This window comes from Eretmochelys imbricata, chromosome 1 (genome assembly GCF_965152235.1).
Source record: "Eretmochelys imbricata isolate rEreImb1 chromosome 1, rEreImb1.hap1, whole genome shotgun sequence".
Taxonomy (NCBI): domain Eukaryota; kingdom Metazoa; phylum Chordata; order Testudines; family Cheloniidae; genus Eretmochelys; species Eretmochelys imbricata.
The window spans coordinates 64,576,117-64,598,491 of NC_135572.1; the positions used below are offsets into that span (position 1 = coordinate 64,576,117).

The window sequence follows — 22,375 nt, forward strand, 5'->3', positions numbered from 1 at the left end:
AAAACTGCTTTATTGCTTATTTACAGCTCAAAAAAGCAGACAAATTAAAGTTTTTAAAATCACAGTTTGAGTTCAACTTCACTATGTACAATTTTTCATACAAACTGCATTATTATATATTGAATACTTTTTGTGTATTTAGCGACACACAAACACACCTGATGCTTTAAAACCAATAATTAAATCTAGAAAAGCAGATTTAGTACAAAACAAAACTAACATACCTTGAGATTTTAGACCTGCTCAAATATAGTACTACACAAACTTTAGACTGAGACTGACATATGGAACAAATATCTCTAATATATAATACTGTATTATCACAATTCAGAATCACTACCCGTTGTCTACTTTATAATAAAGATTTCTAGCGATATCATAAACCACAAATTGAATCAACCCTGACACATTTTCATCCTAGGACAAAGAATACAGTTTAGTAGATTAGTCTTCATTTATTCTTGACTTGTCAAACTTCTGTACATATTTGTATCTGATTCTGACAATGTCAAAGTCATCAAATTTAATACAGATATGTACATATTACTATGTGATGAGTAACCACCTAGTAATTCTGCAGTGAAAGCAGTACACTAACTACTAAGTAGGAGATTGTTGAATAACAGTCATTTGTAAATTCCAGAGGAATCTATATAATACACTTACAAATTAAATTAGTACAGCAGATTATATGAAAACTGAATAAATACTAAAATTTACCTTTTCTGTATTGTAATATAAAGATTTCAAAGTGGTAAACAAGGGTGGGCAGCCTTTACTGAAGTTAACCCTCAGGAACTTATCCATTAGTTCTCTAAATGTTTCACCTAGAAACAAAAGTGTATTTGGTTATATTTTAATGTTTGTGAGTGCTGTATACTGATCAGTGCTTATATTTATACAACTATGGATTATCACCAATAACAAAGAGAAAAGTGGTCTAATGCTTTGATTTCTTTCCTGTTAAAAAAGAAAAACAGAAGATTCACATCTTTCCCCCATAAATAAATGTTTATGTTTGGGGAAACTAACATGTGACCATGACTTTCTACACTAAAATCAGTTTTAGAATTTGAAACTGATTGGGAGACTTGGTTTCATAAGGCAGAGTCCCCACATCTTTAACAAAATATTGTAGGAGGAGGTTACTGAAATACTTAATTATCTGAATGTATCTGTGGGCACAACCACAGTACTTGTTGTGCTATGATATCGTTCTATTAGCAGAGACAAGATTTCTGGGAGAGACTTAAAGGAAAGTAACTAATAAGCAAATCAACCTTTATAACACTGATGTCTGAAAACATCTTAGGTTAATACTTCCATGAATTCTGATGATGAGTCAACTGGACAGACACGTGATACAGATATAAGAATACTTTCCATATGCTCAGTAGGGTTGTATAAATATTTAATAGCTACCAAGCTTAGAGTATTTACAAACTGAAATACTTTTGACAGACCTAGAAAAACAGAAATTAGAGTAACTAAAATACCTTGTTTGTTACGAAAAGGCATGGAAAGGTAATCCAGTGAGACACTCTGCATGGCTCTCATTTAAGTGTGAATTATCTTGCTTTCATTTCAAGTACTGCTCAAGAATGGGGCAACTAGTTTTTATTACCACACCCATTCCCATGGAAATGAATATATTTGACAATACAGACTTACAGTGTTATAAAGTGTTCCACAACCAACACATCCACATTGAAAATTATCCCTAGTAATAAAAATAGGCAATAAGGTTTGTCCCTTATTTTCATGTTTTTCTACTTATGGAAATAAAACATTTAATCTGAAGATGGTAAATTGTCAGGTAGCTGCTCAGAAATCAATTTACAAGATGAACTGCTTAAAAATCAAGCAGAACATAAAGGCGACTATGATCCTGAAAAGAATTAGTTGAAGTAAACACCTGGGATTTAAGTGAGGCATGAACAGCATCCTTCAATTTTTGGCTTGATCTGTTGTGAAGCAATGGTAATTTTGAAGTTGCACACCAAAAAAAAAAAAAAAAAAAAAAAATGTAGATTTCAGGAGCAAAAGAAAAAAATGGACTAAACTTGCTTCGAGGGATGACCAGTGTGCTAAACAAGTGAACTGATCTTAAAATGTATTCATCTGAAGATAATTTAAGGAATATGTGCAGTCACTCTTCCAGTTTCCTTCTTTCTTGCATTTCTTTCTTGAAAAAGTTTTGTTAGCATTACAAATATACCTGTTAGTTTCCGTATAATCTAAAGCTTCAAGTTGTGGCTTGCCAAAGAGCATAAACCTAATGCACTCCTTTTTGAGCACACAGTGGGTATGTCTATACAGCAACTGGAGCATATGTGCCAAAGCTAACTTTGACCACTGTCGCTTGATAAAAAATAGCAGTACAGCCACAGTGGCATGGGCTAGCCACCCAAATACAATCCTGGCTGGGACCCTAGGGTAACTAGGCTACACTGCTATTTTTAGTGAGTTCAATCACTCTAGTTCAGGTATGCCTACCTGTGCTCCCCCCATTGCAGTGTAGATGTACCCTGTGTATCAAGGCCATTCAGAGGCAAGCGAAGAGTGGAGGTGCGTTGTTAATGTCCATCTCACTGATGGATTCATTAGTCCTCAGGACAGTGTGAATCACAATTTCAAACACCATTGGGGCTTCCCTGAGCTAATTTTAAGGTAAGTAGGAGAGTGAATATGGTGTATATTTGAGACCAGTAATAGCTCCTCCATGAAGGTGACAGCCACACAGAAGCAGAGTTGAAAAGATTTTGTTTCATATGAGAGACAGATGCAAATTCATCATCAGGTGACATATCTACATTGGTTTCTAGAATTATAATAGTACTCAACTCTTATAGCTCTTAGAGGGTACATCTATGCTGTGTTTTAAAACCTGCAACAGTGAGTCTCAGAGCCCAGGTCTACAATTTTGGTCTCACACTACTGCATTAAAAACAGCAGTATAGATATTGAAGTTCAGGCTCTGAAGCCTTACTCCCCACCCTGGGTTTCAAAGCCCTAGTTCAAATGTTTACACTGCTGATTTTCACGCCATAGTGCAAGCCCAAGTCTGTAGACCTGGGCTCTGAGCCTTGCTGCTAAGGGTTTTTACATGCCATCTAGACAAACCCTTACTCTCCAAGGCACTGAACAAACATGAATATTTATGATCCTAATTGATGGTATCAAACCCTTTCCATTTCTGTGAAGATGTTCAAGTTTTCCACCCTGTACTTTTTTTATAAGATGGCAATTTTTATCAACTTAAATGCAACATCTCATGGACTTCAATACAGCACAGTAAAAGAAAAAGGTTGTTAACCTGTTCCGTAAGTGTTGTTCAAGATGTGTTGCATATGTCCATTTCACTCTGCGTGGGTGTCTTGTACATGGCTGTTGAAACTTTCTTCAGTGGTATCTGTGAGAGCGGGTCAAGCAGTGTGCTCTTTGAGCAGGCATAAAGGGCAGATCCACCCCGATGCCTCTCAGTCGATTCTTGCTGGAAACTCCATTGCAGAGGGGTAAGAGGCTGGGTCATGGAAAGAGCATGTGCAACACATCTCAAAGAACTACAGTTGTGGAACAGGTCAGTAACCATTTTTTTCCCTAGTGATTGCACATGTACATTCCACAGTGACTCTCAAGCTATGAAATCAGAAGATTGGATCAGAGTATCTGAATAAAGACTGAGGACAGCTCGCCCAAATCTGGCATTTGAGAGATGGTATAATGGGCTGCAAACGTGAATTGAAGACCTAGTTGTCACTCTACAAATACTTATGACAGGCACTTGACCAAGAATGGCTGAAGACGCCGCTTGCAATCTCGTTGAATGTATTGTCATTCTGTTTAGTGGAGTAGCAGTTGGTAAGTCACAGCACAAGTGAATACAGGAAGCTATTTAAGATTAAATCTTTGAAAAGAGACTGGGAGCCCTTTCATTCTGTCCATGACCACCACAAACAGCTGCAAAGACAAGTGGAATTGCCTAGATCTGTCAAGGTAGAAAGCCAACACTCTTCTGACATTTAGATTGTGCAGCTGCTCATCTTCATTTGAGTGAGGCTTTGGGAAGAACAAAGGCAAATAAATTGCTTGGTTGATATGGAAGTTATATCATTTGTGAAATAAACTTTGGATAAGGACACGGATAAGCCTTATTATTAAAGGAAATTTTACATGGAGAGCCAAGCATTAATACACGTAGTTCACCTATCCTCCTAGTAGCACTGATGGCCATCAAAAATGCTACCTTCATCGAAAGATGAAGTAAGGAGTAGGCAGCTAGAGGCTCAAAGTGATGTCCCATAAGTTTTGACAATACCAAGTTCCAGTCACATGGGGGTGGAGGGGGGGAGAGGAGAACAGGATCTTGTATGTGAGGGTATAACTGCTTCAGGCCTTTCAAAAATCCTATTGACATCTTATTAGAAAATAAGAAGTATCAACCTGAGGGTGGAAAGTTGAGATAGCTGTTAGGTGGACTTTGATAGAGGTAACAGCCACCACTTATTGTTTTAGGTATAAAAGATAGTCCAAGATATGCTGGATCAAAGAATGTGACAGCGAGACTCCAGATTGTTCGGACAAGAGAGAATTGCTTCCACATCATCAAGTAGATAGATCTATATAGATGGCTTCCTACTATTTAAAAGCTCTTTTGAACAAGACAATTCCTGAAGGTCTAGCTATGCAGGATCCAGGCTGCTAAATGAAGCACCTGCAAATTTGGGTGGAATAGCTGACCATGGTCTTGAGAAATTAGGCATGGGGCCAAAGGAAGCAATGTCAGAGCTTTTACCTACAAGGGGGAGGGGAGAAAACTAGTGCTGCCAAAGCCAAGCTGGGGCTATACGTAGGACTCTAGCATACCCTGTCTGATTTTTAGCAACATTCTGGAAGGAGTGGAATTGGTGGAAAAGCATACAGAAGTTTGCCCATATCAGGGCCTAGGAAAATGTCTGAGGGAACCTTGACTACGCTCTTGAAGGGAACAAAAGTGCTTACACTTCTTGTGGTTCTTATTACAAAGAGGTCTAGCTAGGGAGTCCCCCAAAGCTAAAAAATGCACCTGGCTACATTTGGATGTGGAGACCACTCATGGGGCCTTAAATGATCTGCTTAGGCGGTCTGCAAGCTCATTCTGCACCCCTGGAAAGTAAGAGACTGTGGGGTCAACTGAATTGGCAATACAAAAATCCCAGAGTTAGACTGCCTTATGGCACAGCTAGGATAAGCAGGTCCTTCACAGCCAGTTGAGGCAGAACATTGCCATTGTGTTTTCTGTGAGAATGAGCAAGCTTTTCCCATTGATATGGGAGAGAAAGCCTGACACCAGCTGAATAGCTCATTTCCCTGAAATTTGTGTGTTAAAAAAAGTCCTTTTTGGACGGTGTCTTAAGGGAACCCAGATGAGCCCCCCGACCCAGACCAGACGCATCTATCACTAGTGTCAATGAAGGCAGAGGCATTACAAAGGGAATGCCTACATACATGTTTACAAGGTTCATCCAAGAGGGGCTAAAACCTGAGAGGCTACCCTCACCACAAGGCTTAGAGGGTGATGACTTGGAGAGAATATGGAGGTCAGCCAAGACTAGTTCCTGAGGCACAATCTGGAATGTTGGACAATGTACCTGCAAAAGGCCATGTGCCTCAGAAGCCACATGTATTTCCATTCTGTTGTAGTTGGTTGAGCCACAGGATCTAAAATGATGGATTGAATTGGCTGAAATCTTGACCATGGAAGGAAAACTCTGGCTTGAGTCAAGTGAACTGGGGAGAGGATAGATGTGTGTATTGATTAACAGTCCCAGAGCCCTGAAGGTTGACTGCATAAAAGACTGGATAGTATCTGAACTCTGTATCAGCCTCTCACCAGCTAGTTATCCAGTTATGTATACACTTGCACACCCAACTTCTTCATAAATGCACCTAACAATGCTATACATTTTGTAAAAATTCTGGGAGTGGGAGACAGGCCAAAGGGTAGCACTGAATTTGTACGGAGAATGGTTCACCCAGAGCCTTAAATACTTCCCATGGCCCTGATACTGGACAAGTATTTCCATGTGGTGATGTAAGTTGAGAACAGCATACCAATCTCTAGAATTCAGGGAAAGGATAATGGAGGCCAGAAAGACCATGCAAAACTACCTTTTTCAGATATTTGTTGAATTGATGGAGTCTGAAACTTGTCTGAGACTGCTCTTTCCTTTCGGAATAAGGAAATAGCAGAAATAAAAGCCAGTTCCTCCGGAATACTGCTGAACTTCTTCTATGACTCCCAACTGAAACAAAGAACACACCTCCTGGAGGAGGACCTCCAGTGACCACTCTCACAAGAAGAGGGACAAGGAAGGAGGGAGGTATAGAAATAAAATGAAGGGTGCACTCCACTTCCACAGTGTTTAGAATCCACTGGTCTGAACTGATTTGGGACCAACCAGCTAGGAAGTGGGACAGCTGACCGCAAACAGAAAGGAGGGGCTGGAATTTTGGACACTGGCCTGATAGCCTCAATTAACCCATCAAAATGATTGTTTAGAGCCCCCAGGGTGCCTCGATGAACTAGGAGCTGTTGCAGCAGATGAAGGGGGTGGTCTGCATCTATAACCCCGACTCTTTTTCCCTAATAGGTCTTGTTGAAATGCAAAAGTAGCATATTGGCGGGACTACTGTGAACAAAAGTGCTTTCTAGTGAGGGCAGGTGTACATATACCCAGCGACTTTAAAAGATTCCAGGGTGACTCAAAACAATGCAGTTTGTCATCTATCTGCATTGAGAACATGTCCTTTAAATGGCAGGCTCTGAATGGTATTCTGGATTTCCTGGGGCAGCCCTAAAGATTACAGCCATGAACACCTGCGTATTGTAAGAGGCCATGCCTCTAGCAGCTGAGTCAGCAGCATCTAAACTGGCCTGGAGTGATGTTCTGTCCATCAGCTTTCCTTTGTCTACCAGTGAAAGAAACTCTTGTTTCAGGTCCTCCTGTAACTAGTCCTTAAGCTTTGATATGACTTGAATATCTGAGACTCAATAACACCTTAACAAAAGCAATTCTAAGTTGTAACCCAGACATAGAATAAATGTTGCTACCAAGCAGGTCAAGTTTTTGAGGTCCTGTGATTTAGGGGTGGCAGCCTGCTGCCCCTAGCGCTCCCTCTCTCCCTCTCAATAGCTATCAAAACAACCAATGACCACCGGAAGGGGATGTGAGAAGCAATACTCAAAGCCTTGTGAAGGTACATACAGTAGTATTAATCCTCATTCTCTCGGATGTCGGAGGAAATTTGTCACAGGTTATTGGTTGAGCTCTAAAATCACCTCATTAATTGGTAAGGCCACTCAAGGGGGCCAGTTGCTGTAAAAATGTCAACAAGACTATGGGACAACTCCTTATCTTCTTTCTCGTGGATATCCAAGGCTGAGGCAACCATTTTCAGAAAGTTCCTGATGAGTCTTGAAGTCATCAGGTGGGGGTGAGGACCTTCCTGAGGATAGTGCCTGACCCAGTGCTGGAGTCAACAGTGCCTCCTTACCCGATGATCTACTCATTCCTGCATCACCCTTCTCAGCGGGCATAAGAGCCAGAAATCATCTTCTTCCAGCCTCTTCCCTAGCAGCCTTATGCTTCCTTGGCACCAGAGATCATTACTGATGCCAGGACTCTGCCAAAACTGGCAAGCACTTGTCACTGAAGCTGAAGAGGTGGTCCCACTCTCTGAGCAGGAAAGCTCCAATGGTAGTCTCAGAGCAGCTTCCATCAAAAGAAACTTCAGTCTAGTATCTATCTTTTTCGGTCGTAGGCCTGAAGTCCTTATAAATTTGACAACAGTCGGATATGCAAGACTCAACTAGGCACTTCAAACAGCTAGAATGCAGGTCACTCACACACCTCATTTTGGAGCAAAAATAACCAGGGTTGAAGCACAGCAATTGAGGCATTCCTCGGTATCACAAATCGAATACCAAGTAGGGGAACCAAAAAAACAGCAAATCACTAATACTATGAAAAATGGGTAACTATCTACAAAAAATAAGAGACACCGAGAGAATTTGTTAAAGCAAGACCAACCGATTAGCCATCCTGGGTAGTAAAAAGGAACTGCGGGGGTCACGGGCAGCTCTGCACTCTATGCCTGCTCACAGGGGCATGAGGCAGAGATCACTTGAGCCACACCAACTGGTACCACTAATGGGAAAAGTTTCTGACAAGCATGCACAGGGTGCACACATACCAAGAATGGAATGCACATGTGCAATCACTGGAAGAACCACTTTTTCGATTATTATTTTTCCAGACTTGAGAACACTTATGTGCCAAGTTTCAGTATAGAGGGTTTTTTAAATTTGTTTAAGTGTAATAAACTCCTCAAAATAAAGCACTTATAACAAACTCATTAAAAAAGTTAACTATAGCATTGCTGAATATGATTCTACAATTAAACTTCCTACTGGAAAATGCTGCAAACCTAGTTTTGAGCTATAGATAACCTGGCAAGGTACAGCATGGTAATAGTAGTTAAAATTTTAACTTAATCTCTAATGTAAAGACAAAACACTGCACTACATTGTAGCATAAAATTCTTTGAGGTACGCTGGGAGCTTTCTTGGGAAAGCCACCATCACTACTGTTAACTTGCAGTTGTGAACAAAATTAGGCCCACTTCACAGCTGAATGATATATACATTTATCAGCATTTGTTCCAGCTTATAAAATACAGGGAGATATGAGGGCAGGGCTTGGGACACCCAAAGAAAAGTAAAAATATTAAAAAAAAAAAAAAATCAAGCTTCTAACCCAGACGGTGCAGTTGCTGACAACTAGGTTCCAGGCCAATGAAACAGTACAGAGAAAACTTTACTGTAATTTTCTGTGCAACACATGAACTGTAAGTAGAGCTTGCAATTTCTTCGCCTGTTAGCTTTTCGGCCAACTTCTTCTAACAGTCAAGAATATAAAGTCAGTCTTAGGGGACTTCTCCTCTAAGAGGCTAGAGAGGAATGTTATCAAAGTGTATAAACAATTAAAGAAACAAAAAGCTGAAACTTATTATTCCCTTAACACAATAGCGTACCACACTTCATACTCTTATCTGGGGACATCACCTAGCACACAGCACAGGAACAAAGGCATTTTTATATATATCTTGCTATTCTTACAATATATACACGGCTATCCACATCAGTAAAGGCAAAATATTAGCATGAAGGACCTTTTGCTATCAGCCTTTGTAGTGTACTACTGACATTTTTCTCCATACCTACAGAGATGCATAGTCTTCAAGAGTTGAAACCAAGCTTTATGCACCTTTATATATATAAATGGATGTTCAAAATATAGGACAAAATTAATTACTGACACCTTAATAAAAAGAACAAAAATTAATAGCAATATGGAACAGATATGCAGTTTATTACCTGGAACAAAGTTTAAAGGTAATCTTCTAGGTGAAACTGCTCTGGGATGTCTTTTACTAACTTCTTCATAAATCTGAAGCCTCTCTTCTAAAGTGCCTATTATCAGTAAATATAAGAGATGTAAGAAACACTGGAGAGAAAAATCTATTTTTGCATTAAATTCTTATTTTAAAAAAGATATTAAAACTATAATTCTAGATTTTAATTAGCTAAACCTACCAGAAGGTACAGATTTAGTTACAACAGTGGAAAAATTTACACGAAATTTTTCATTTATTTAATCATACACACTATGGAAGAAGGTAGTGTGTTGTAATCTTTTGTACATATAATAGACCCTATCTTTTGTTATTAGTTTTTTAAGTAATTAAACAGCAGACAATGTAATTACCTTGTGCCTCCAATCACAGGGAGATTGTGTTTATTTTCTTACAACTACATACTGTACAATCCCATTCACAAAACAGTACTTCAACATTTGCAAATAACGTATGCAAACTGTCTATCAATATGAATCCACTTAGGGCAACTGCTTTAAGAACTACCATTTAATCGTTTAAAAGTATTCTAAAAATATACAAACGAGCCTTTTATTACAAAAGTTACAGCAATGAAAGTAACCTAATACTAACTATACAAGTACTTAGCAGCAGGACTGTCAATACATCAAGTTTAAGAAGTTTTCTTTTCTTTAGACCGCCTTCCCACTCCTCCCCTTTCCCCCATAATATGCTTTGGAGCTCCAATGTGGTCAGAACTTTAAAACAAACTGATCTATTGGTTTTGAAATGCTATTTTCAGATTCATAAGTGAATTTAGTGGAAAAGTCAAATTGCTTGGTGAAATTTAATTCTGAAAGTTAAGATCAAGGATATAGTATGAAAAATGCTTAGTAGTTATACTCTCACATTTGTTTCATATGTAAAAAGCCTCACGTCATTGAGATCTGATGGTGGTGGTGGGAAATATTTATATATGTACACAAACACACACGTACACGTATGTTACCCACTGGCTCCAGGGTATACATAATTCTAAGAGTCATAAATTAAAATATTAAAATTGGAACTAAAGCATATAAAAACCCTATATGAAGTCACAGGTTGGAGCTCCAGAACTTACCATGGGGGAGGAAATAGTCCTAAGACCACCTAAAAAAAATAAAGTAAATTATGTTTAATAATTAGTACAGTTTAAATCAAATAGGATTTTTATGTGAAATGTACATTACATATACATAATTGTTCTTTATTAATAATTATAAATGTGGGTTTCCAAACGTTTCAGTTAGAAACCGAATAGAGTCAACCCCTTGACTAGTTTAATTGCTTAGATCAGTGATTCTCAACCTGCAGCTCACAGGCCACTTGTGGCCCAATCAGTACACAGCTGCGGCCCATGTGACATCCTCAGGGCCATACAGGTAGTATATATATTGTGTGGATGTGGCCCACATAACACAGAGCACTGCATGTGTGACCCACAATAGTAAACTGGTTTAGGCAATATCAACTACTGTACCAGTTCCATGGATACAATGTAACAAATACCCAGTAGATAACCCTAGTCTATAAATATGTTTGAACAATTTAATTATAGACTTTTACTCAACCTCAAGTCATATTTGCAGAGCGTTTAACAGTTTGACACCTTTTTGGTGTCAACTATTTCCTTAAACATGGGAAATTCTAAATTGCATTAAAAACATACTACTACTACTACATCATCTATGAGTAATATTCTTGTGGTTTTATATTATCCGAATTAATCGAATAAAAAAACACCCTTCTGCTTTCTATTGAACTGTGGAACATTGGGGGTTTTTGGGTTTTTTTTGTTGTTGTTTTTTTTTTTTTTTTTTTTTTTTTTTTACAGCTGTTGAAGAATAACTGAGAAAACAGTTTTTAAATTAATGTTTTAAGATAAAGGTTTGGAAAGTTAAGATTCCATTTCTTGGTCATAGGTATCTGCTGTTCCAGTATTGTATGCCTCAAAAACTATTAGTTATTTTTTTCTGGAAGACCAAAATAACTGTACCAGGAGTGAGCTTTAACTTTTAGGAAATCCTCAATTATTTATCTTTTCTTCTCTTCCACACGAAAGCTAGTCCCTGCTAAAATGATATGCCTTTAGAGGGTCCTATCCAAGAGAAATTAAAGCAATATATTTAATCTGCCTTTGAGTTTAACAAAAAGACACTGTTCCTTTTTAAAGAGCTATTATCCCATGAAATCTCAAATTGACAGCTTTATGAAAACGGTAATCCTGTAATTTGATCCAAACAAATTACTGTGCGAGTCAGCCAGTGATGACGACTCCCTTTACAAAGAGGGTGTGCAGGGGAAGAGTTCTCCTTGGGCGAGCAAGCATGAAACAAACGGTCCGCTTTAACTCTGACCTTTAAAGAAAGAGTCAATGTTGGTACTACATGCACAGATGTTTCAATTAATTTTTAAATGAGTAAATCTGACTACAAATTGCTCAAGTTCAGAAGATACACAAAAATTTTTCAGCTGAATTGGGATGTTCCAATTTCATATTGTAACATTCTATCAGACACCAACTGTTTAAATAGAAAGGAGGAAATTAAAGTACATCACTGCATTACTTACTAGGTTGTATGGCCTTTTCCAAGCCTTCATAATAATACCAGTTTTCTGCATTCCGATCAATTAATTCTTTGTATATTTCACCAGCTTCTTTTAGTCTTCCCAACTTCAACAACATTTCTCCTAAAACAATGCAGTTAAACATCAATATGGACTTAAATGAAAGTATATTTATGGCTTGAGGCCAAATTTTCAAAATTGGGTACCTAAAACTAGTTCCATAAGGCATATTTAAGCATCTAGCAAAAATAAAAGTGGCTGATTTTCAGAGGTGTTTTCCAACCCACAGATCCCATTGAATGACTACCTCACAGTGACTTCCAATGGGATTTGTGAACATTCAGCAATTCTGAAAAATAAGGTTGTTTAGATGCCTTTTTGGGGGGGGGGGCTTTATGACACTAACTTATCCAGGTATGAAAAAATGACAAGAGTTAGTGGATTTGTATTAGCTAGCCAAAGGAGGCATTTCAAATTCAATGCAAGCAACACTGATGAAACATTAAGTTTACAATTTTACTGGCCCATACTCAGAAAATTTAGAGTTAAAGTTCTCACAGAAACCTCAACTCTACTTCTTTTTGTATGTACCTTGCAATGGGATTTTATATCAGTATTCCTGCCAATGTTGTCCACTCTTTCTTTCAAGAAGGTTAAGGGGCTACAATCAAACACTTTGGGGTAGATTATCTGCCCCATTCCACGGCTCAAGTGGCAAACATGGAGTGAAAACCACCCACAAAATCCTCTGCTTGCTCCCTACACTTTCTTCCCCATACTTCCTGGTGCAGGGGACATTTCAGGGGAAGGGAGGAGAAGTGTGTGCTACACAGTGGCTATCTCCAGCTTATGGATGGTCTCTAAGGAGCTGTTGCCAGCTGGCACAAGCTAGAGAAGCCACCTTAGCTATTGGTAAAGGGCTCAATTTTTGTAGGTACTCCCCTTGACAGGCACAGCCACTCAAGCTCCTACCTTGCTGTTCTCAGGTTTCCCATATCCAGTAGGGAAACAGGCAACAGAACAGTCATGCCCGGCCAACCTGATTGCCTTCTATGATGAAATAACTGGCTCTGTGGATATGAGGAAAGCAGTGGATGTGATCTATCTTGACGTTAGGAAAGCTTTTGATACAGTCTCCCACAGTATTCTTGCCAGCAAGTTAAAAAAGTATGGACTGGATGAACGGACTGTAAGGTGGATAGAAAGCTGGCTAGACTGTCGGGCTCAGTGGGTAGCGATCAACAGCTCTATGTCTAGTTAGCAGCCGGTATCAAACGGAGTGCCCCATGGGTCAGTCCTGGGGCTGGTTTTGTTCAACATCTTTATTAATGATCTGGAGGATGGGATTACACCCTCAGCAAGTTCACAGATGACGCTAAGCTGTGGGGAGAGGTAGATACACTGGAGGGTAGGGATAGGGTCCATAGTGACCCAGACAAATTGGAGGATTGGGTCAAAAGAAATCTGATGAGGTTTAACAAGGACAGGTGCAGAGTCTTGCACTTAGGAAAGAAGAATCCCATGCACTGCTACAGGCTGGGGACCGACTGGCTAAGTAGCACTTCTGCAGAAAAGGACCTGAAGATTACAGTGGACGAGAAGCTTGATATGAATCAGCAGTGTGCCCTTGTTGCCAAGAAGGCCAATGGCATATTGGGCTGTATTAGTAGAAACATTGCCAGCAGATCAAGAGAAGCGATTATTCCCCTCTATTTGACACTGGTGAGGCCACACCTGGAGTACTGCATCCAGTTTTGGGCTCCCCACTACAGAAGGGATGTGGACAAATTGCAGAGAGTCCAGTGGAGGGCAACAAAAATGATTAGGGGGCTGGGGCACATGCCTTACGAGGAGAGGCTGAGGGAACTGGGTTTATTGAGTCTACAGAAGAGAAGAGTGAGGAGGGACTTGACAGCAGCCTTCAACTACCTGAAGGGGGGTTCCAAAGAGGATGGAGCTAGGCTGTTCTCAGTGATGGCAGATGACAGAACAAGAAGCAATGGTCTCAAGTTGCAGTGTGGGAGGTCTAAGTTGTATATTAGGAAACACTATTTCACTAGGAGGGTGGTGAAGCACTGGAATGGGTTACCTAGTGGAATCTCCATCCTTAGAGGTTTTTAAGGCCTGGCTTGAGAAAGCCTTGGCTGGGATGACTTAGTTGGTGCTGGTCCTGCTTTGAGCAGGGGATTGGACTAGATGACCTCCTGAAGTCTCTTCCAACCCTAATATTCTGAGATTCTATAGCAATCAGGACAACTCTTTCCTCCCTCCCAGCGAGGCAGCAGGTGGCCACTGGGGTTGCTGCAAAGCAGCTGCAGCATGCTCAGAGTGCTCCCAACTCATATCAGTAACAACACAGTGGATTCAAACACTTCAATTTAAACTGTGCAGGACGTAGCTCAGGGAATATATTTTCAAGGGAATTTGGACACAACTAATATAGGCAATTTGATAAACGTCTTGCAAAATAGTTTATAAACATTTATAAGTGACACAGAATTATACTTATGGTTTACACTAATTGCAATAAGCTGGTCGATACAGGCACATTGCCCTAAGAGAGAGTCCCAGCACAGAGGTCAATTAAGGAATATATGAAAACTGTTTGTGTCACAAAGTTGCACATATTCAGAACCTCAGCAGTCCAAGTTTTTATAAAACCCTAATGCATCAATTTTAACTGAATACATATTTTTTTCAAAAACTGTATGATAATACAAAAAGGCATTGACGCATTTAAAAAGAAACCACAACCTGATGCTCCAAGCAGAAAACCAACATTTCTTACACACGGGGCATTACATTTCTTAACTTGCAGAGCTAAGTAAAGATGAGTGGGTTACTAGTTTTGACCTACTGTACACAGACTACTCGTAAGTCTTTGAGATATACTCTGTATCTGTGAATGGCCCTCTAATAATAAGGAATGCTATTTTATTCCAAATTTATTTCCATTCCATATCAAAGTAACGTCACCCCACCAACACTCCACTTTGTCAAAGAAACTTAACAAAATACCAAATTATAGATTTGATATTAATAAATTTATCTATACAACAATTTAAATAATTTAGAGTCTCCATATAACCCTCATTTTATATGATATGGTTAAAAGCCAGTAGATACTTCTAGTTTGGGTAAAGGTGAGTACAAAGAGAAAAAAAATTTACCTTTGATTTCTTCTACAACAAGCTTGTCACATATTTGCTTCTCATATGTTTCTATATGTTCTAAAGACTCTTGAAATAGATCTGCCTCTCTCATCACTTGGTTCTGATATAGGATCAGTTCACTATATTCATAATCTATTTTATTAGGAGGAATCTGTAAAAGACAGGTTAATTAGCATGCATCCTACCACTTGTAACTAGGCTGTGTGCAATTGTACACAAGGCATTTTAAGACTCAGTCAGCAGGGACACTGAAATGTAGACCTCACGATGTAAAAGTCTCAAATATTTAGTTAAGAAGAGATCAACTGAAGCTGGTCACTGGATGCCTATTACTATACAGGAGGTAGTGTATAGGTAGGGCCCTACCAAATTCATGGCCATGAAAAATGTGTCACTGACCATGAAATCTGGTCTCCCCTGTGAAATCTGGTCTTTTGTCTACTTTTACCCTATACTATACAGATCTCTTAGGGGAGACCAGCGTTTCTCAAACTGGGGGTCCCGACCCAAAAGAGGGTTGTGGTGGGGTTTTTTTTTTTTTTGCAAGGTTATTGTAGGAGGGTTGTGGTATTGCCACGCTTATTTCTGCACTGCCTTCAGAGCAGGGTGGCCAGAGAGCAGCAGCAGCTTCTGGCCAGGCACCCAGCTCTAAAGGCAGTGCCCTGCAAGCAGCAGCAGAGCAGAAGTAAGGGTGACAACACCATACCCTGCCACCCTTACTTCTGCCTTCACAGTTAGATCAGGACCCCTACAGTTACAACCCCATGAAATTTCTGTTATAAATATCTGAAATAATGAAATTTACAATTTTTTAAATCGTATGACTGAAATTGACCGAAATGGACCATGACTTTGGTAGGGCCCTATGTAGGCCATCAATTTGGTAGGCCCCTACACTTAAAAACAAAACAAAAAACCCACACCTTCTCCTCTCTCCCCACCATTCCTTGCTCTGGAAATTCTCAGACAGGCTATCCCCTTTAAATCCACTACCAGCTGAACTGCAGAACACATGGAAACTTTACTATAGCTACAGTGAAACAGTCACCCACCCACAGGAGCAGCAGCCCTTGCCAAGTCAGAGAAATTCTCTTCCAGTAAGAACGTTCTTCAAGTCGGACCCCTTTCATGCTGGGAGATCACAATGATCTTAAACTATGTACCCAAACCTTATTAGCTACTAGTGAAATGCAAGAACCTTAAAAGGTGGAACACAGCAACTACTGAAAATTGTTCAGTAAAGCTATACAACCTTTTAAGGCAGGAAGAAAAATATTGTCTTCAGTTCAAACTGCAGGGGGAACTAAAAGGTAAACATAGAAATCAGAAAAGTAGGACTGGAAGGGACCTCAGTAAAGTCAGCTAGTCCACTCCCATGCCTCGAGGCAGGACTAAGTAGACCATCTCTGACAGATTTGTCTAAGCTGCTCTTAAAAATCTCCAATGACTCAGAGTCCATAAGCTCCACAGGTAATTTGTTCCAGTGCTTTACTACCCTTACAATTAGGAAGGTTTTTCCGAATGTCTAACCTAAAACTCCCTTGCTGCAATTTAACCCATTACTTCTTGACCTGTCCTCAGTGGTTAAGGAGAACAATTTATCACCTTCCTCTTTATAACAACCTCTTATGTACTTGAAAACTGTCATCACATTACACACAGTCTTTTCTTCTCCTGACTCAACAAACTCAGATTTTTTCAATCTTTCCTTGTAGGTCATGTTTCATGTGTTTAGGAAATGCTGAACAGCTAGTGTGACTTTTTTTTCTGTATTGTAATTTAAATACATTACCAAAACAAAATTGAAAGTGGGGTGATTATATTGCATTATTTTGACAAATAAAATATACAGAATTTAATTTTTTGACGCAGAATTCCCCCAAGAGTAAAAGGTCCATAGATTAGCAGCCACAGATGGTATTATCTACTGAAATAGGTCCCAAGATGCTAAGTGAAAAACAAACCTGTACAAACAATAGCCACTTCCCCCTTCAATATTTGTAGTTATTCAAATTCTGCTTATCTAAGGAGAATTATTCATTATTATGAAACAGTATATATGTCTTACCTGTTGAGTTTTTCTAAACTCTTCCAGTAGTTTTAAGGCCATATCATAATCTTTTAACAAATGATATGCAATAGCATATCCAATCCATGAAGCCCGTTGTGTTGGACGCAGCTGAAGTAGCTGATACCTTGTCTCCTTTAATAAAAAGGAAAGTTCCTTCAATGAAGATGTTCTAAAATATCTCACTGAATCACAACTGTGATACACTACTAGTAGTATTTTAATCTTGAATATTACTGGAAGCTGGACATTCTTAAAAAGCAAGACGCAATTCTAACAAAGTAAATGATAAACAGTACTACATTTGAGTTACAGGAAAGTGGGATTTACACTAACTGTAGTATTCCTGACATAAAGCCTAAAATCTATTTTAAAATCAAGATAAAAGTTTCAAAAGCATTTAAGTGACTAAGTCTAATTGATTTTAATTATACTTAGGTGCCTAACTGCCTAAGTTGCTTCTGAAAATAAGACAGGCTCCTAAGTCACATAGGCACTTTGGAACATTTTACCCAGCCTCTGCATGCTGAAGAAGAATTTGGACTTTTACAGTCAAGGAACATAAAATAAGTTTCCCTTTGAGCAAAACAGACTCATGAGCATGGGAACTACCAGGTTCTCACATTCATGTCTTAACCTCTCATTAATTTCCAAAAGAAATACGGCTGGAGGGAGTCTGAAATCCTGCAGAATTATTCCTAGAAGTGTTTGAAGTCATATTCAGTAGTAGTAGGTTGTGGCATGACAGCCATATTCGGGGAAGAAGAGGAGAAATAATAGTGTTGGTGAAACTTCTTCCTCCTCACCTCATTCGGAGAGAGGCTCGATCTCTGGTGGGCAAGAGATTGATGGAGAAGGCAAAGATGTAGGTCTCCAGCTTTGCTGCATGACAAGCTTCCTCAATTATGTCGTGTACATGGCCTAGGGATCCCAATATAGCCAATGTGGGGGAAGCAGAACATAGAGTTGCATCCATGCTGGTTCATACCAGGGTTGTGTCCGGGTGTGGATTACACATACTGAGGATATGTAGATGAAGTAGATTGCATGGGTTTCAAATAAGAGGGGATGATGGAGCCCCACTCCTCATCTTCCTCCTTGTCACTGGGGAAGGGAGGCAACATCCTCGGAGGAGAAAGGGAAGAACGTCATGAGTCCAGAGAGGAGGGTGGAAATTGGGTGAGGTTGTGGCTGAGCAGAAGTGACTCAGGCATGTCGTATACCAGCAGGTCTTTAGGATGTCTGGATTCCTGTGGTGGAGAAAGGAGCATCATCAGTACTGGAGCAGGACTCAGTGCCGAGGGACACATGCAGGAGTAATCAGAAAGTGGAGCTGAAAACTTGATGGGTGCCAATGATCTTGTCGGTCTGTAGCTCCCGAAGTCCGTCTGTCTTGGTCTCTAGAACCAAGAGAGAGTGCAGAGGGCTGTAGGTCTGCCTGGTTAAGGTCCTTAGACAGATGTTTCGTGCTGGTATCAGAGGTACTTGGATGGGCCCCGGAGCTATGTCCCCTGTCAGAGGATGTTGAGGCAACTGACCTCACAAGGGATGGAGGAGGAGGGGGAAAGGAAGGAGGGCACGCTGTGCCTCAGAATATGGGGAGGGAGCCAGTTTCTTCTCATCAGAGTGAGAGAGGGACAACTTTCTCTTATGGGACTGCAGTGATTGGCAGATGACCTGGCCAAGGGTGAAAGCTGCACGGGGGAAGAGTCCAGGCCTGGGTCTGATGCTGGATGCACTGATTTCTCCATGAGGAGAAGTCACAACCAAATGTCATGGTCTTTTCTGGCCCTAGCAGTCAAGCCATGGCAGTGAGAACACTTTTGTGGGACATGTCCCTCTCACAGACAGCGAATACACTGCAGTGGCTCTGCTGCAGATTCCGTCCCAGATCAAAGGCAGTAGAGAAGGAACTGGGGGGCAGTCGTACTGCATAGTGCTACATATATGCCCCGCTCCCAGCGTGAGAAGGGGGAGGTGCACATGTTCAGACCAGTGGGCACTGCTGATTAAGATCTCCGATCCCAGGAGCAGAGGGCGCTGCTGCATGACAGTGGAGCACCCATAGGGACATCACTCAAAGAAGAAGAACTGTCAATTTTTCTGAAATAAAATTAGAGTTTTCATTTTCATACCTCCCCATTTCTTCCTTTGGTCTTCTTACCACCTAGTTCCACTCTTTCCTCTGGCAATTTTTATAATGAGACGAAGTGAGGTCCTGGTATTAAAGATCAATACCGAATAGTCTCTTCCATGCTCATGCTATATGCAGATGAGGAGGAAACATAGCAGCATCTGCCTTTAACATACAGTGCTTCCTAATATATCTTGCAGCCAGTGCTAGTGCTGAATGAAGGTTTCAGAAGACATGGGATTAGCCCATGGAAAGTTAAGGACAGCATCAGTACTTGAAAATGGGCTCTTCTGAACAGAAAAGCAAACAGCCCTAAATCCTTCCTCTGCCCAGGATGGATTCAAAGGCCGAGTGGCTACTGGCCATCTTAAAAAAAAGTATCCCAATAATCCTCAAAGACATTAAAAACAGGTGTAATGTGGAGGGTGAGAAGGTAGGCATCATCCATAAATTGAGGTAAGCAGTTCATGTTCTTATCAGGCTTTGAAAATGTAAGGTGTGAAATGGGTGCACAGTATTAAGAAAAAACAAATATACATGAGTGAATTGGTGAACATTAGTTTAGAGTATGTTTGGCAATTGAGAAGCACAGATGGCTCTGTGGATCAGCTAATACAGCGTAACAGTAGCATGGCTGGCATCCTCTCAATACACCAAGTGCACCATTGCTGTAGTTCACTGCTCAGTCTTTCCTAGACAGCAGCTCAAATAACTTGCTACTTTTGAGTTAAACTTACCAGATACAAAAACTAAAAATCAGTAGTTTTAAAACATACAAGTTTAAATAAAATACTTACTCTGTATCCTTCTAGATCTCGCATTTGGATCTGCAACAATGAAAGATCTCTTAGGATCTGTAGATTGTCTTTATCTAATTTGAGAGCATTTCGATAACATTTAATGGCTTCATCATATTTCTTATCAGAACGCTGCAAGAGTCCGTACACATGCCAACCTAATACAAGTTAAGGAAAGTGACAGACATTCACATTTTTCTGAAGGTAATTACATTGTCTATGTATTTTACTGACCAAAATCTAGATCTCTCTCTCTGAGAATCTTCCATGCTATTTAAGTATGATTACTCTTCTCAATCTTTATGCTATACACTTTCTTGTCCTCCTTTACTGCCAGCAGGCTTATTTAGTGTGTATTTACAACCGTCATTGGATTGCTGAGGATCGGCAAGCCACTGTCCTGTACTTCTGAAGGAGGGCTACAGGTCAGGAGATTTTTTCTTAACTCCAAGAAAACTGCAGTAAATTACACTGTAACAGTCTAAGAGCCAAATAATCTAAAGTTAACAGTTTTACTAAAAATAGGAGATAGTCATATCAAATCAAAATTTAATATAAAATATTTAACCAGTCTGGCAACTGCTGTGTTAAATAAGGAAGAGGTATAGTTCATTCAACGAAGAAATCTTCCAGTATGTGTGCATCTCCAACTGACCAAGTTTGACTGTCAGCACTGTAATACCTTAGGTTTCTTCTAGCTTCGAGACATTGGGGATCTTGAGTGAGGACTTCCATTTTTCTCCTTTAAGTGCCCCTTCCTCTTTTACCCTGTGAAAGTCTTTGAACTCAAGGCATGATACTATGAAATAATCTAAAAAAAATCCAAATATTACATCTGGTGTGGTCACTTCAGTCATTAACTTCACAATTCTAGCAAATAAAGGAACGACCTTGTCAAACTGGTTTGATTCTTTAGAACTCTCAAGTTGACATTGCTAATTGATACAGCAGCCTCTAGATTAGTAATTCTCAACTATTTTGGTCTCCAACTCAAAAATTGCTCAAAAGTTATCCCATGAACATCATATCCCACAATCCTTTGTGGGTTCCAAGTATTGTGGGATTGAGGTCGCAGTACCTTTATTTAACCGTTTTGTTGACTGCAAAAGGTGGCACAAATGGCTTGTGGAGTAGGACAGACTACTGCCTGTGAAGGGGTAGGAGTTCTCTGAAAATTTTGGCTAATTTTCTTTGAGTGGGAAGCAACTGCTCCCCCCCAAAAAGAGTTAGCTCATCACACAAAACAAAAGAAAGATTGAAAAATGCCTTAAAATGGTAGAATACAACTAAATGTAAAAAATAAATACCCTGTACAAAGCCGAGATAGAGCATTGAACAAATCTAAATAAATGCAGAAGCTCTAACAAGTTAGAACTTGTCCACACAGAGACTTAGGCCTGGGCTACACCGGGGCAGGGTTCGAACTAAGATACGCAACTGCAGCTACGCTATTCGCGTTGCTGACGAAGTATCTTAGTTAGACTTACCTGGTCTTCCCCACAGCGGCGAGTCAACCGCGGCAGCTCCCCCATCGACTCCGCTTACTTCTCCTGCCGAGGTAGAGTACAGGCGTCGATTTGGGGATCTATTTATCGCATGTAGATGAGATGCAATAAATCGATCCCCAACAGATCTATCACTACCCGCTGATCCGGCTGGTAGTGAAGACATACCCTCAGAATATGTCAAGCTAGAGTGTGAATGTACAGCTCACTAAGAAGTAACCTGTAAGGCCCTAAAAGTTCTACTCTGTACATGAAAAAGGCACTACAGAACTTTTACTGCACATCACGCTAACATACCGTACAGTCACATCCCAGCTTACCATGCACTACATCTGTGTGGACAAGCTCTAAAACAGAAGCTAGAGCTTTAAGAATATCAGCTATGTCAGTTAAAAAGATATTGCTCACCATGAAGGAAGTTGTCTCCCAAGGTTTCATTGTTACATGCGTCCATCTAGTCAAATTCTAACCAGCATTACTTTACAGTACGATCTACTTTTGCTGCAGCATTGAAAAATTGACCAAATCTGGATTTCTTGTACTGTACAAGCAAATGACACTGATGATTTTACATGCACAACTTCCAATTTGCAGCAAACATTTAACAATGAAATACCCACAATAAAGTGGGAGAAGGCATCCAAATGGGGGAAAAAAACACAATTTAAAAA

At 39.9% G+C, this 22,375-nt stretch overlaps 1 protein-coding gene across 8 annotated transcripts in view; it reads right to left on the minus strand.

The window, feature by feature from the left end:
- Window positions 1-22,375, minus strand: part of NAA16 (N-alpha-acetyltransferase 16, NatA auxiliary subunit) — a 107,367-nt gene that overhangs the window by 55,453 nt on the left and 29,539 nt on the right. For 6 of the 8 annotated variants that reach the window (XR_013345516.1, XR_013345517.1, XM_077812008.1 and 3 more), the window contains 6 exons: window positions 20,200-20,357; window positions 17,269-17,403; window positions 15,198-15,351; window positions 12,031-12,150; window positions 9,419-9,514; window positions 721-827 (listed from right to left, as the gene is read on the minus strand). Coding sequence is in view for 6 of the 8 variants with exons in the window: in XM_077812008.1 (XP_077668134.1) it covers window positions 721-827; window positions 9,419-9,514; window positions 12,031-12,150; window positions 15,198-15,351; window positions 17,269-17,403; window positions 20,200-20,357 (770 nt within the window). In the remaining 2 variants the exon portion in view is untranslated. Of the gene's footprint in view, window positions 1-720; window positions 828-9,418; window positions 9,515-12,030; window positions 12,151-15,197; window positions 15,352-17,268; window positions 17,404-20,199; window positions 20,358-20,881; window positions 21,607-21,686; window positions 21,779-22,375 lie in introns of those variants that run through there. The other 2 variants (XM_077812032.1, XM_077812025.1) reach the window with 2 other exon arrangements.